The 15,624-nt window shown below is 47.0% G+C and overlaps 5 protein-coding genes across 5 annotated transcripts; 2 read left to right on the forward strand and 3 right to left on the reverse strand.

Moving 5' to 3' along the window:
* Nucleotides 1-18: 18 nt before the first annotated feature.
* FIESC28_01068 (uncharacterized protein) lies at nt 19-1,603 on the forward strand (the record flags this gene model as incomplete). Its single annotated transcript, XM_031155219.1, has 6 exons — nt 19-303; nt 378-671; nt 728-932; nt 1,012-1,161; nt 1,227-1,310; nt 1,368-1,603. The coding sequence occupies 6 exons, from the start codon at nt 19-21 to the stop codon at nt 1,601-1,603; spliced, it is 1,254 nt and encodes a 417-aa protein (XP_031020631.1).
* A 2,873-nt stretch (nt 1,604-4,476) lies between these two features.
* FIESC28_01069 (uncharacterized protein) lies at nt 4,477-5,424 on the reverse strand (the record flags this gene model as incomplete). Its single annotated transcript, XM_031155220.1, has 1 exon — nt 4,477-5,424. One exon carries the CDS (start codon nt 5,422-5,424, stop codon nt 4,477-4,479), a length of 948 nt encoding a protein of 315 aa, XP_031020632.1.
* A 3,541-nt stretch (nt 5,425-8,965) lies between these two features.
* FIESC28_01070 (uncharacterized protein) lies at nt 8,966-9,771 on the forward strand (the record flags this gene model as incomplete). The annotated part of the gene is made up of 2 exons (XM_031155221.1): nt 8,966-9,369; nt 9,423-9,771. 2 exons carry the CDS (start codon nt 8,966-8,968, stop codon nt 9,769-9,771), a joined length of 753 nt encoding a protein of 250 aa, XP_031020633.1.
* Nucleotides 9,772-10,064: 293 nt separating this feature from the next.
* On the reverse strand, nt 10,065-10,751 carry FIESC28_01071 (uncharacterized protein; the record flags this gene model as incomplete). Its single annotated transcript, XM_031155222.1, has 1 exon — nt 10,065-10,751. The coding sequence occupies one exon, from the start codon at nt 10,749-10,751 to the stop codon at nt 10,065-10,067; it is 687 nt and encodes a 228-aa protein (XP_031020634.1).
* A 778-nt stretch (nt 10,752-11,529) lies between these two features.
* On the reverse strand, nt 11,530-15,374 carry FIESC28_01072 (uncharacterized protein; the record flags this gene model as incomplete). Its single annotated transcript, XM_031155223.1, has 2 exons — nt 11,530-14,125; nt 14,182-15,374. The coding sequence occupies 2 exons, from the start codon at nt 15,372-15,374 to the stop codon at nt 11,530-11,532; spliced, it is 3,789 nt and encodes a 1,262-aa protein (XP_031020635.1).
* Between the last annotated feature and the right edge of the window lie 250 nt (nt 15,375-15,624).

The following is a 15,624-nucleotide window of genomic DNA, read 5'->3' on the forward strand; positions in this document are numbered from 1 at the left end:
TTTTGACATCTTTTCACTATGTCTCTTACTTCCACTGAAACTCTTATGAATGGGGAGGACACTTCTGGCTATGACAATGCGGCCAAAGTCTTCCTGCTCGGTGGTGACCCCAAAGCCAACATCGACAAGTTGGACCCCTCCGACCCTGCAAACACTTTCATTCTTAATTCTGAAGACTTTGTCAATCTTCAGAAGTATGTCCGTGCTTGCACTGTTCTTCCTTCTTCAGAGCAGTTGTTTGAAGCCGAGTATTCTAAGGAGAATCTGAAAAAGTTTTTCGATTCTGATGACACCTTGTACGATGTCAGTTCCAATAACCCGCAATTACCGCCTTATCGGTGGCTTAAAGATTATTTAACTGATAACGCTACATCTAGTATATGAAGATCGTCCTTCCACGAATGCACAAGAGAGCCAATGAGTTCCAAATCGATACCATCGAACCAATGATCACCCTTGGAGGTCGCATTGGCAACTTTGCCAAAGACTCGGGAAAGTACATTGAAACAATTGTCGCGAGTCTTATGATCATGGGCGAGCCTGGAATGGTGAGAGGCAGTCTTAAATTTGACGCCGCAAAGAGGAAGGTTGACACATTGCTCGATCGACTGACCGTGCATGCGAAAGAGGTCGAAGACAAGTGTGGTGAGATGTTTGACAAGCTCTCCAAGGTAAGAACCGGCCGCAAATTCTGCACCAGAAGTTGTAACTAATGGCCTTTCCCCAGTACAAAACGGACACGGAGAACGAAGATCTAAAGGATATTCTTGAAATTGACAGACGCCTGAAGAAGATCATTCCAGATGAAGAAGCAAAAAAGAGCAAAGTGCAGAAGTTAATCGACGAGGCCAAGTATCTTGTGGACGGCGCAAGGCTCATGCTGGAAGCCGAGGCGGAAAAGGCTCGTGAGGCAGGCAGGCTGAAGTGGTACCGTAAGTTCCCCCTCTTCGATTGATCTAAAGGATAGTCAGCGACGGCAGAGTTCCCAGTACTAACTCGTTGGATTCCAAGACTACATTCCTGTCGTTGGCACGATCCTCTTGATTGTGGATATCATCAAGCACAGAGGATTAGTGAACTCTCTTAACGAACTTAATGAAAAATATCAGCTGGAGAGGAAGAAAGGAGAGAACGCTATTGAATCGATTACTGCTGCCTCCCGTAAGTACTCTGCATTCCCCAGTTGATATGCCACCAAGACCCTAACGACTCTTTCCTATGGACAGATCAACTTGATTCTCTCACGTCAGAGATCAAAGGCGTAACAGACACAATTAACAATGCTTTGCAGGCCGTAGGGAAGATGCAGAGTGAGTATCTCACACCACAAGTCTGGGAAGTAGATCAAATGCTTATGTTGACTATAGAAACCTTTGGAGCCCTCCAAACCATGTTTCAGGATATCAAGAAGAAGTTGACGAACGTCAACAGTGATGTTAATGATGAGATGGCTTTTGATTACGATCTTCCCATGGATGACCTTAAAGACTCTGCAGAAACCTGGAAGCGGGTTCATATCTTGTCTCAGGTTTTCCAGAGCACTGGCCTTGTCGTTGACGCAAAGGATGCGCCTGGGCAAGCAGAAGATGAAAAGGCAACGTGATTGATGCACGAAGGCAGATGAGGCGGATATATCGATATTCCGTTATGTTTCGGCCTATCCTCGGTCGGTTAGGTCAGTCTCGAGCGGACCCACCGGTCTGGCTCCTTACGTAGCTGCAGGGTTAGCCTTGAAAATAAAGATCATCCATCTCAGAATATGGTAAAGGTTCCCCTTAGTTACTTAGCTATATCATAAGTAGAAGGTTACTTGTCTCTGTTATCTTCTGGAGGATCTCGGAGCAGGAATTTCAATTGAGAAATATGATCTATTCCTCAGCGTTTCGTACTGAGATACAGAAACCGACCACGACTTCTGATGGGGTGTACTCATGCGAGGCTGTAGATCTGTTTGTAGCACCGGTGGAATTCAAAGAGCTGCTCAATGGTGCTCTACCGGACGCCTAGAGTATGTCAAAAGTGAAGTTGAGTCTGATCTTGTCAATAAGACCTATGGCCTGTGGTGTCAGGTGGACGATGGCGATTGCCAGGAAACAGGAACTGACTCTGACAATGATTCCGTTACGGCCCTGAGCCGTCTTCTTAGACAGTATAAGATTGTGAAATACAATGAATAAGTATGGAACGATATCTTATAAGTGAAAATCGCGTAGCAGGGAGGGCAGGAACCTTTGCTCGATTTGGAGGGGGTCTTAGACGCAGCCAGTTACGTCAGGATTAATCAACGCCGCTTATATTTTGATAGCTATTCGACAAAGCTTTATGTAGTTCCTCAACATTCTGCAAATTTGCAATTAATGACCCTTGTCTTCCAACCCACATCGTCGTAGAAAACGCTTTGTGGTATATTTCGGTCCTTCCAGCCACTTGTTGTGACTTTTCCCTTGTATAACGTTGATTGATACATATAGCATCTACCCACAACGTTCGGCGGACTGGCTTTTCTGCTCGGAGCTCTATTAGAGCTTTATGGAGACTCCTCCCCACTTCCAAATTCTCGCCGTTGATAGTGATTGAGATAGGGCTGCTGCAGTCTCCCCAGACATAGGACAATGCTTCATATCGAGGTGAGTAATGAATCTGACTGACAAACAGAGACAAATGAACGGGATCGTCAGCGCTATCTCTCCATGGCTCAAGATGGAAAAGTCTGATCTCGTTAGGCTGTAGAGGGGTATAAATAGGCATTGTCTTGGTGTTCTGCTAACTTGTGTTTATACAACGATGCTAAAACAAATACGAAATTTCTTTTCTCTTACGGTAATGCAATTTTATATATCTCTGTTCAGTATGCCTTGCAATTCGCCTGGATCAGCTGTCACCGCCTTTTTCCTTTTCTAGGCAACCGTTAGGCTCCGAAGGCATGAAAGGCTGACTAGCACGGTACACGCAAACAAACATAATAACCTGCAGAATAAGCGAGTAGGACAGATAAGAAAGTATGATAGAAAAATCTCAATAATACGTTCAACTGTTTAAACAATTAACAGACTACTAAGAATTCTCTTTCCGGGCGGGTAGCGCTAGGTGCAATAATAAAACCAAGTGGTGCATAAAGCTTATTGTTTTTCTTAGTCCCACGAATCTCACTACTCTGCTTTACTCAGCGCCTAACCAGGAACCAAATCGATAGCTCCCACGCCGCATTCGTCAGGGATCATGTACAGTAGCTCTGGTCCGTTTTTCGGGTTAAAGTAGGCAGTCCCTTCCCCTTTCGTTCATATCCAGCGACGTTTCACAACTACCAATAGGATCATGATAAGTTATAATGCCGCTACTCCTATCCGACATCAAGGGCAGGGAGACAACGTGAATAACATATGTACCCTGCCAGAAATTTTCAATGCGGACTACCATGAGTTATATTCGGTATATATAAAAAGAAATTTCCTGCACGGCTATACTACCTGATGATCGTTGTGCCTCGGGGTTTTTTTTCTTCTTTTTCTTTTTCTTTTTTTGCTCCTTGTTTTTAATCTTTCCCACGATCAGATATGTTTCCATTTAGTAAATGGGGCCTAAAGTGCCCCTCAAAGCTGGTATCGGTCGACTTTTCTGTATCGATCTATTAACAATCTTTACATAAAAGTCCTCATTCTGACGATATCTAATCGTGACAGTACAATGATCGGCTGTTTGCTCCCACAAACCCGCCCTTCCATACGACAAGGGGGAGTTGAGTGGTTATGCAAGGCGGCTAATTCGTGCATTGGTATCTCGGACTTGGGCATGTGTCAACCCTTCGTACGGTGGTGGACCAAGGGAGTGTTTACGTGGTCCAAGGTCGACTAGAAAAGAGGAGACGTGATGCTCAACCAAGCGTATGGCAGATAGATGGAAAGGTTGAGGCCAGAGGACTCAGCTATCAATGAGGTCGTGAGATTGATTAAAGTCAATGGAGTCGAGTACCTGAATCTTTTGACGGGGGTAGCTGCCTCTGCATCGATTCATGTCAGGCAAGCAAGTTTCGAGGAGATAAATGGAGTGGTGGATACAATCTGCGTAACAAGGGTTCCTAGGACTAGGGCGCTGAGCTTTCCTTATTTACAGTTGATGACAGAGGGTTGGCAGGCGACGGAAGAGCTTGGGTCAAGTGTATCTTACGAGTTACTGAGAGGTCGACAACTAAACTTGAGACTCTAGATAGTCGATTACATATGAGCGCCTTGAGGTATGTATTCACTTTAAGACCAAGAAGGCATTTACTATGTCGATTGCCAAGTGGATGATCAACGTTGTCAGATGTTAATTATGAGTAAGAGCTTCAACAAACCAGTATGTATTACACTATCTACTCCTTCATATCCAATTACCAACAGCAGTCCAGCTACTATCTACTACCATATTCCATCTGAAGTCCAATCGGAAGACCTCTTGATTACGCGTTATTAAACCATTGATTGACCCATTGACACCTTAAGCAGCGAAGCGAAGAGCGCGGCGGTTGTTGCGGTTGCCTCGGGTGTTGGCGGTGTTGTCCTCCTCATCCTCATCATCACCAGCGTTGTTGTTGTTTCCAGTGTTTCCAGTGGTGTTATCCTCCTCATCCTCGTCAGCAGCGTTGTTGTTGTTGTTTCCGGTGTTGCCAGCGTTGTTGCCAGTGTTGCCAGTGTTGGTGTTGTCGTCGTTGTTGTTGGTGTTACCGCTGTTGCCAGCGTTGTTGCCAGTGTTGCCAGTGTTGGTGTTGTCGTCGTTGTTGTTGGTGTTACCGCTGTTGGCATTGCCGGTGTTGTTGTTGGTGTTACCACCGGTAGACTGGGTCATCTGAACGGGAACGACACCACCAAAAGGACCAGCTCGAGCAGGGTTCTGGCATCGAACAAGACAGACATTGTCCTCACCAGCGACGGTACCTGTGCACTCCTGTCCAGCAGGAATGGAGGCGACGAGAGGGAAGTCGCCCATCTCACCATCTCGGTTGCGGCCACGGTCGTTGCCTTCAACATTCTGAGTAACAGGGATGTTCTCCCAAGAGTTACCAGTACCATCGGAGTTGATCATGCAGGTATAAGGACCGGCACCGTCAGAGTTGACCTGGTGAACAGTCATCTCGATGCTGCCACCCTGGCTGACCTGGGGAAGCTGATCGCCAGTCTCCTCCATGATGTCGACAGTGCCCTGCTCGACATTGTTGTCACCACCGGCGAGAGTCTCACCGACGGTCTCGGCAGATTGGCCACGGAAGCGGGTGGCGTCAGTCTGGAAAGGACGGCGGCGGGTACCGTCACGGGGAGTGGAGGTGTCGACACCGAGAGCCATGCCGGAGCCGCCAGCGTCGCCAACGGCGTTGGTGATGACACTGTGAGCAGCTGCGAGGTCGGCAGCGACGAAGAGGGCGTAGACGATGTTCTTGACGGAAGGCATTTTGATAGTGATGATTGAGATTATTGAAAAGTGGGGAGAAGAGTAAGAAGATGGAGAAGTGATTATGGTAGTTAGAGAATTAACTGAAACCTGACCGGCAGGAGATAGAAGTGAAGAGAGTAGAAGAGTGAACTGGTTTGTTGATTGAGTTGTTGATGATGAAAAGAATTGACTTTGGGAAGAGAAGCTACATCCTTATATAGAGAATTTTGAGATATGTCTCTGCCTCTTTTCCAGTACTGTCACCACACAGATATCACCACACAGTAGAAGCCAAGACACCATCCGAGACATCCAAGAGCTTCACATTACCATATTCGAGGCTTCAGAAACATATCACCACACATATGGCTGCACGCTTGGACTCGAATCACCCAACAAACATATCACAAAGTAAACTTGACCAACGCTATGACCTGACAGCCAAGGCCCGGAATCCTCGTTTCCCGTGAGCACAGCCTCTCTGTCAAACAAAACGTCAAAACGGCCATGATCCGTTCAGTCGTTGACACTCGTTAGCGAACCAATAAGAGACTAGCATCAAATGCGGAACGCTTACTTGGACCCCGATCTACAAACAGGGATAACGGCAGAGCGGCACATGCGAAACTGTTCATATTTCTCGGCTTATCTTCTGAGGAGCCAATCGTATTTCAAACTCGTCAAGTTCCGAGATCTTGTTCGTTTACCCCTCGATGGACCAATTGAGTGTCGCGATTTGAGTTTGGGGATTGAAGAACCCTGCGGTGTGGGTAGTTTCAGGTCGTTTGAGATGGAGGGGCTGAGCACAAAGCAACAGCGGAATCGAAGAGTCTGAGAGGCTGTGCAATAGAGTTTCACTGCTGTTTAACGGGTAGCTAAATTGATCTTGGCTTGAAGAATTTGCAATTGAATGCTACCCTAAAGGACATCTTGTGACAGTGAAGAGAGCTTCCTGATTGTAGTTATCGCCAGTATGGGATTGTTCTCATGTTAATCTTGAGCTGGCAGAGTCTATTTAACTAGAGAAAGAGATATTTTTAAACCTCTTCTTGTAATTCTAAACGTCGTCTGAAATTTGTTGTGCGATTCTAGCACAGAAAATCCTAACGCATTGAAATCGATTCATCGTGGAAAAACAAACATAAACTTAAGACTAAAATTAGAGTTAAAAAATGTACGTTTAATCAACTGTGATGCATCAACTCTCCCTGATAGTGATTGATAATTTTCCCGAACTATAAAATTGACTTGTCTATTCTCTCACCAGCGTGTAACAATGCTCCCATCATTAGCTTATTGCTTCCCGCTTGATACATACAATCATTTTCCTTTATCTTCCAGTTCACAGAGTACCTGTATCGCAGTTTCAATCTCTACAAAACTCCAGTTCTCATGTTATCAATCCTCAACAGTCATCAAAATAGCACATTTTGGGTCTGCATATCATTAGCGCCATTCTCAAGCAAGAAAAGCACTTCTGCCATTCCCGCCTAGCCACATGGTCAGACTCAAATGGTTTTGCGCACGGACATCTGCAATAGGGCGGAAATGCTCGAAACGACGATATGTTTCCCTGTTGGCCTGTTCGATGGCAAACTCTATGGGGTTACTAGCGCGGTTCCAGGGGTCTTGGCTTCACTCGGCCGTGGACGCTCCGGGCTTGAGAAGCTTGTGACTGCCTTGCCAAAGTAGCATGCCGAGGCCATTTGGAGAACCGAGTCATGGCTACGGCCTCCAGGATCGTTATCAGGATCTATAATTCCTTGACATTTGAAGAAGATGGTGAAGACTTGGAAGGGTTCCAAGCGTCCCCGAGCGAGTATCCACCCACGAGGTGAAGAATTGGGCTCAGACGCTTGGCAAGAAAATGGACGTGCTCACGTCTCAATCTACAGTGATCAGTGCTCCAGTTTACGTTTGTACGACGTCGAATAAGCAAGTTCGCACAACACCTTCGTCGATGGCTTACTATGGAGCACATAAACCTGTGGTTCGATTGAATGATATGAAACTTACCATGAGTGTGTTCCATCGTCAGGTGTAATGTTCTGAAAGGTAACTCTATTCGTAACAAAATTGTTTGCTCATACCAGCCAAGTCAACAGCCTTGCACGCTTGGACAGTGAGAGGAGCCAAGCGGGGGATCGTTATATCTGGACAGATGCAGGGAGCTATTGCCAAGGTTCCACATCCACTACTAGCCAAGATCGACCATCAGTGCTTTCGCTTCTGCACTAAACGATCTCGGCAAGCGATTCCTAATGTCAACGAGCCGGCAGTCATTTTAATTGTGGTCAGTGAGTTCTCTTTACCGAGATACAAAGCCAGGACCCGACACGGGATGTTCGAACAAGTTGTCGTGCTACGCCTTTCACGTGTTTTGCGCAAGACTTCAATGTCAGGTCCAGACTTGGCGCTCGCGAGCTCTTGTGCCATAACTCTGTCCATGCGCTCGCGTAATATCAATTTGAAGACCGCACGGCTCGGATTTTTTCATCAAAGTGGGAGTGAGGTCATACATGTGAGCTCGTACTTCTAGCAAAAGAAATGCTGAAATCCTGCTCTATCGATGCAATGGCAAGGACCCTTCTTACGCGATCCAATGACGTCTCCTACGACGATAAGTGGCTGTCTATGAAGGCATTTTCGAGATGTGTTGTTCTTATTTTACTTGCTCGAGGGGCTTTGAACTAACTCAATTGGGACCTGGATGCGGAAGGTGATTGGACAACATTTAACGCGATTTGACGCGCTCTGACGCGCTTCGACACGCTTCCAATGTAATGGACACGCGGTTTACCGGCTGCATTGGTTGTAGAATTCTTATGTATGGCGACAAATGCGGCAACATCTTAGACTTCTCATTTAGTACTGCTATCGAGAAAGTGGGGGACATAGAGTGATGTGTGTTGTTATTTATTTGCTTTCATGCCTATGATCCTGAAAAGAATACTGTATGTTATGGCAAACTGTTTTATGAAACCATAGGTGGCCTTCTCTGCAATTTAGACCTATCTGTGAAGGTAAAGCCAGCAATAGGCTACGGAAATTCTTCTGTCGTTGATTTACCTGTAAGATGAATGTGTGTGAACACATATCATGATGTCAGGGAGCGGTTGTTGACATGATAAGAAAAGTCCATGTTTAACCTGTTAGTTTATGTAAAACACTATTTATAGTATCTATGAGTTTCTACTGTTTGAAGTCTAAGTACTATTAGCAGTGTATCAATACTACTAATAAACATATTTCTTTTATCTTCAACGCCAGTATCAAATCATGTTAAAATCAGAACTTAACCTACACCAACTTAAATATGGGGTCTTCTCATGGACAAGAAGAAGTCCGACCAATAGCGTAGTGGAAGGGGACGCTAACGCCAATAGTCTCTGAAACTATTGGCAGTAACTCAGCCGCAGCCGACAGGGTCTATGTTGACAGACGCCATTAAATAGGGGAAATTTCGCAGAAGATCTTTTTGACTCGATTGTTCCTCAACATCTCACGGCCACTTGATCTGCGCTGCTTTCAGTCGCTTCCATTCGTTTACTCGGTCGTAATGCGCTGTCGTTCTTTTCTCACTGTGGCGGCTGTGGCTGTCGGCTTTCTCGGAGCCGAAGCCAGCCCCTGTCGACCCACCACTGCCACAACCCTTACCGACGCCTCATCGACTGTCCTGTCTGACGCTACGACTGTGGCTTCAGCCACAAGTCTCGCCGAAACCACCTCCGTTGCTGTTTCGGAGACTGCAATCACTACCTCGGCCGAGACTACCTTGGAAACCTTACCTGAAACCACTTCTACCACACTGGCAACCACGACAAGCGTTCGAGCGCCAGCATGTGTGGAGACACAGGTGATCATCAACCCAGGCCTCGACGATAGCACCTCCGACGACTTTGTACCTTGGTCAAGCGATGGCTACTTGGTACAAGACCATAGCGTTTCTGGCCCCAACTCCCTGTATGCCTCACCTCATAGAATCTTCATAACGGTACTGACACATCGCTTACTAGGTCTTTTGTCTTTTCCAACGGCATGGGTAATGGGTACCTCTCCCAGGGTGTGGACAACCTCAACGGCCAATACAGGTTATCTTATCAGTGGGCAATATTCTCAACAGAGGGCGTCATGGCTGGATTCTCATGCAGTATCACACCCTACATCGGGGATAACCAGCTTTCTCCTAGCTATCCTGAGACTGGTGGTTGGACTCCAGAAAGCCAGAGGTGGTCCACTGGAGGCAACATCGTGTCTAATGCTGAACTAACACTCAAACTCGAATGCTTTGGAGAATATGACTCGCTTACGATCAGTCTGGACGACGTCAAACTTACACGAGTCTGTGAGTTGGAGACGCCTTGAGCGGCCACGAGTCCCCAATGCACGGGGTGTCAACATTACCTTTGACTTCGCATCAGGTTCCTGACATTGATAGATAATTGCGTACAATCTTATTGCCATTTAGGCCAGGAACTAGTTTAATACCCTAGCCTGAGAGAAGCAACAACCCTTCATAGTCATGTCCGAATAGAGACCGTTCCTCCATATGAAGATCCAAGATATGACCATGAACGAGCTATTTGCCTTCGCTATGGAATTCACATTCCTGTTTCACCATTGCTTCCAGTATCCTCAGAATGAGTACATCTTCGTCTTTAAAGGTCAGAGACATGGTCCCCCATGATCCTAGAATCAGGACAGTCGACCTCCTGGAATGAAACAACGATAGACTCATCCTTGGTAGTGACCTTGAATTGACCACCCACGATCTGTAAACCCTTATCATCTCGCAAGTTGTCAATGTGCAACCTGACCTTGCAGCGACCAGCAGCATTTTGATCCCGATCGGCACAGTCATTGTCAACCCAGAAGTTGACATAGTATCGATAAGCGCCTCCTCCAGGATACATGTTCTTGTTACCACCAAAAGGAGGAGAGTTCGCAGCGACGAACTCACCACGAGGTGAAAATGCATTGCCATCAACGTCAAAAAGCCAGAACCGAGCCTTGTTCCAGAGTTCCTGAGAGCCTCTGTTTGGGTCGTGACATTTTCCAAGGTTCTGGCAGACCTTGAAGTGAGCGGCTTTGACGTTGGAGCCGAAGCCTAGGTAGTTCCAGCTTGGGTAGGCGGGAAGATGACCAAGGTCTTCGTTGTCTTGGTTTTTGATCTTGTAGCAGTGTCCGTACTTGATTGCATCAGAGGACTGCGGAATTTCCATTACGTTCTGGTCGGGAAGAAAGCTATTGGCGTTGCGTTTGGCGCTGGGTGATGCCGAAGAGGGGTAGACTGCGGCAGTCAAGGCCAGAACGACCGCGAAAGTCTCCTTGATGTTGCTCAACATGGTAGGTCTATGGCTTGTGGAATATTGGTGTGATGAGTGTAGGCTTGAAGTTGATGTTGAGCTTGGATTCAGAAATGAGACTCGGGGGTTGGATAGTTACTTATAGACTTTCGACGGCCAGCATCGAGATTGAAAACTCAATTACCTCGTCAAAACCCTCTGCTCTCATTGGGAACGACAAAACCATCCAAAAATCAGGCCATGTTAGTGATCGACTGCACCTATGCATGCAGAGAGGATAATGACGTTTCTTTCAGCTGTCTTCAACACTTGAGGCTTGCTGTAAACAGCTATGATAGCCACGGCATCTCCACAATGTTCATTCCATCTCACACCGTAATGCATGAAAATGAGGTAACAAAGAGGCGATTTCCAAGACACGGGAAGTTTTGAACCAATGACGAAGAGTATGATGTTAGCTCCTCACTTGTCGCGGGCCGAGCGCGGGAGATTTGCACCGACAACCGGCCTCAGCTTGTCGATCACTTCAATTGAGTTCTTCTCTGCTCTGGAGAGATATGCCGATTGGCTCGGTATACAGTATTTGGGGATCAATAGTCCCCAAGTAGCAATTGAGAGAGAAACGATCAGCGTCTTGCAGATGCACATGCTCAATAGATGTAGCTTTTTGTCATTTATTGGATGTTACCCCAGACAAAGACGATCATGTCATCCATGATTTCGCCACCTTACAGCTGAAAGGTAACACGCCCACTCTCTTCGTATGCACACTGGCTCAGAAGCACGATGAGATTTGCAAATAGCGATGCGTTCTCGGTCAGAGTAACTCTTGACGATGCATCCACGTTGGCGCCTTGCGATTACGAGCGTCCGAGCTGAGCCATTCCTGTCGGATCTGGTCCGGTGTCCTCAACCGAGTGTTGCGATGCATAAACTCCGGAGGGGACATCTCAACTATAAATTGCCAATTAGAATCGGACCAGCCACAATGATCCCCGTGGCAAGCGGCAGCCAGAGAGACCAATGTCTCCCCTTCATCGTCGGTTTCTCGGAACTGATGTGATAGCTGCGTCTCCCTTACGATCGTCTGGATCATTGGTGAGCCTTGCTTAACGGCACGAGTTAGAACAGTCTGACCAAGATTGTTTCTGTGTTCCTTATCTACACCAGGACGGAAGAGTAGCGCGTTCAGTACCCTATTCGGTCTGAAATGTCTCCGAAAGTCAAAAGATGCAGCTATGAGAAGAGCTGTGTTGCCATTCAAATTTTGCGCATTGATAGCTAACTCAGGTCTTGATAGCATCAATGCCAGTCCATCTGAGTCTTCGACATGCCGTCTTCTTAAATAGTGGAGGAGTGTCATAACAGCGGTATTCCCATCGTTGTCGCGAGCGTTGATATCGATACTTGGATTGGCCAGTATCAGCGCCATCATCCTCTCGTCCCCGGCCACAGCGGCATTGTGCAGGACAGTCCGACCTCTCAACCCTTTTGCGTTGACGCGGACGTGTTTCTGTGCAAAGAGCTTTTCAATCGCCTTCAGGCTTGAGGCCTTGGCAGCGACGTTCAATGGTCTGTCGCCTGTCGAGTATTGACAGTTGATGTCGGAGTAAGGTATCAGAGTCAATGCCGTTTTCTCTCTCTCATTTTGAAGTGCAATATTCAAAGGCGAGAGACCGTCGAGGCCTTCTCCAGGGTCAAGCTGAATATCCGACCACTGCAACAACTCTTCAAGCACCTGCGCACGTCCAGCTTCAGCAGCAAGGCACGCAGCATTCCTTCCTGATTCATCTCTGTAGTTTCGCTGTGCTTGATCCAACAACAGTCTTACACATTTCTTGCGACCAAAGTAAGCGGCGACTAGAAGTGGAGTCCAGCATACCCTTTGGGTCTTTTGCATGCCCCGTGTAATCGGCTTTGTATTGCGCCGTGTCATCCCTTTATACTCGCAATCTGGATTAATCGTTGGCTGTTCGAGGAGAAGAGAGACTACGGTATGCTTTCCGTATCTTGCCGCGATATAGAGAGGTGTCTGACCCAGAGTCCCAACCACGTTAGGGTCTGCCCCATGATTGAGAAGGATTCTGGCCATAGCATGATCGCCGTTTGCAGCAGATATAACTAAGAGACATCCCTCTTTAGTGAGATCTTCTTCTATCAGTAAGTTACGCTCTTCTCTGCCGTATCCATTGAGACGGATCCATGTAAGTAAAGACTCCATGTCTGAGTCGACTTTGCTCCAAAGATTCCTTAGTAAAGCATCTGGGTTGTGGTTGTGGTTGTGACCTATTTCAGTAAGTGTCTCATCATCGTGATGATCGAGATCACCGAGCCAACTAGGCCTTTGTCTATCGTTGGATCTATAAGTATCGCTCTCTGTCTGATCCTCTGAACAGGTATCGTCTTCGGACCCTAGAAGTCTATCTGGAACAGCGGCTTTGGTCTCAGACTGGCTATTCAGGGTTTCTCGGTGACCAATTCGCTGAAGCCCGCAATACGAACAAGGGCTTTTTCTACCATCGGTGTCACCAGTCCCGATTTCAGTCCCATCTCTAGAACATGCATCTCCTTCAAGCGCCGGAGATGCCTCTGAGTCTGAGTCATCATAGTTACACTGGCAAGGTTGTGCAGGATTGCATGCTGGCTGGCTCAGATCGTAGTCATTGACTGAGATGAGAAGCTCCACCAAGGCATGACGCCTCTCTCGGCAGGCGTTTTGAAGTGCGGAGGTAAGGCTACCAAACATATCTGTTGCAAGAAGACTGATTGCTATGTTCGATACAGAATGCAGATTGGACAATCTTTGATTTTCGTCAATATTGCCATTACGTACTTCAGAAACCTCATCGTCTTTGTCAGCGCGACGGGAATGGTAGGCCCAATTGAGATCGGCATATCTCCAGAAGGGCGGCCACGTTGCTTCAATATCTTTGTCGAATCCTGGTGCCAAGGTAGTGAGAGACTTATATTTTAAGCAAAGGCGTGCCATTGTTTCGCTGGCATTTGAGAACCATCGTGATTGATTGCGCTCAAAATATTCCTGTGCTGATTTGTGCACGAGCTTAACAGTGTCACTTTCCTTATCAATGACCATGAGACCGGCGCAGACACCTGCTACATCTTCAATATCTGGTATGTTGTCATAATCAAGAGCTTCACTGTCAGGTTCAACAGATAATGCGTATGTGAGATCTTCAGTGTGAAGAGTCTGCCGGGTACAGACTAGTATCATCAAAGCCTGTTTGGCAAGCGTTTCCGAATCTGGGCCGAGCCTAACAATTCTAGCCATTGAATCCTCATATGCGTTATCATAGGCATTTGAACCAGTCGCTAACTTCTCGAGCGATAAGCGTAATGCTTTCGGCGACTTCTTATTCATTAAAGATCGCAGATGCAGCTCAGCAAGAAGGAACCTGGTTAAGGATTAGTATGAATTCAATGTAATGAGAAGGCGGGCGTGGATACGTACATGCCAGAACTAGCTTCAGTTATTTCTTTGATTATCTCGTTTTGGAGAGCTGCATCTCTCTCAACGAACCTCGGAAGTTGGAACATCGAATCCTCCAAGAATTGATGAATGTCTTCATCACTTGCTCGAATCTCGATCACCTTTGCTCCCCTTCCCGTACACTGATGTTGTATCTCCGGGATCTGGCGCGATGTCAAGAATAAGTTGAATTGGCAACCTTTTTGTAGCTTGAGCAGGTCTGAGATGAATCGCCGACTGACTTCCGTAGGGAGCTCATCCAAAGCGTCCACCAGCAAGTTTACCCTCTCAAACGAGCCGTATAGCGTTTCCAGGAGCTTTATGGTCTCGTCTCTTAACAGGCCCTGTTCCGCCATTCTCTTCCGATCACACTGCGAGCGAATTGCTTCGGGAATCGAACCAGCCTGTTGGAGGGAGTTGCGAAACAAGCTACGAAGCAGGCCTTGAACGTCTTGGCTTTGTGATTGATAATTGCAGTACACGTATGTGTTGAGAACTGCGGGATTGTCTTGCGCCTGTTCCTGTAACACTTCGATCAGAAGTGCTGTGGTAAACGTCTTTCCACTGCCTGGGTCGCCCGGGCAAAATAAGGTTTGACCTTTTTGATTCTGCCATTCATGGTATTCGGTCATGTTGAAAAGCCATCTTCGTGAGTTCGCTTGGAGCCGGCCGACCAAATGATTTTGCTGGGGAATGTAGTCAATTGAGCTTATCCAATCCAGCATCAATTGCTTCTGATCGCCCTCGCTGTGCCGAACGAGCTTGGCAACATTGTGCGCTGTCGCATGATCATTATAGGCATTCAAAAGAACAATGTTGGAGGTAATCTGGGCTCTCAGATCGATGATCTCTTCAGGTTCCCACCTCAGCCTCTTCCAAAGTCTCTGTATTTCCTTGCCTTTCCGCGGCTTAGAAATAATGCACCACTTGTCCATGACATTCTCCAGCTCATGTAGCAGATTCTTACAGGTTGCTAGAATCTGTGCAAAGTTGGCAGCTTGATGCTCAGTCAGTTGGTCGATATTGGCGTGGGCATCCTGGATGACGATGGAAAGTGACCGAACGTCCTCACTGATACTCTTGAATTGTCTGGGCGCTCCTTTGAAGTCTTTACGGATCTTTCCAGTCAACTTCAAGACCGCGAGGATGTCGCCGACGGAGAAACCAAAGCTCATCTTGCAGTTCGACTTCAAAGGTAAACACAAATTTGGTATTTGTCCGGGCTTATGTTGGTCGGGGACAACTCCTATTTAATCAACCATAAATTACAAAACATGCACAGCCTTGCCAGGCTGACTGTCGAAGACAGGCATCGTCGGAGCCTAAGCCCGATACGGAGGTTTGCGGTGTATATCGCCCAGGGTATTGTGATGACCCTTGTCTTGTACATCACATCACCCGTGCTTGAAAAGCCGGTGAAGAAGT

This window comes from Fusarium coffeatum (genome assembly GCF_003316985.1).
Source record: "Fusarium coffeatum strain FIESC_28 chromosome Unknown BRIP53273_contig_32, whole genome shotgun sequence".
NCBI classification, from domain to species: Eukaryota; Fungi; Ascomycota; class Sordariomycetes; order Hypocreales; family Nectriaceae; genus Fusarium; species Fusarium coffeatum.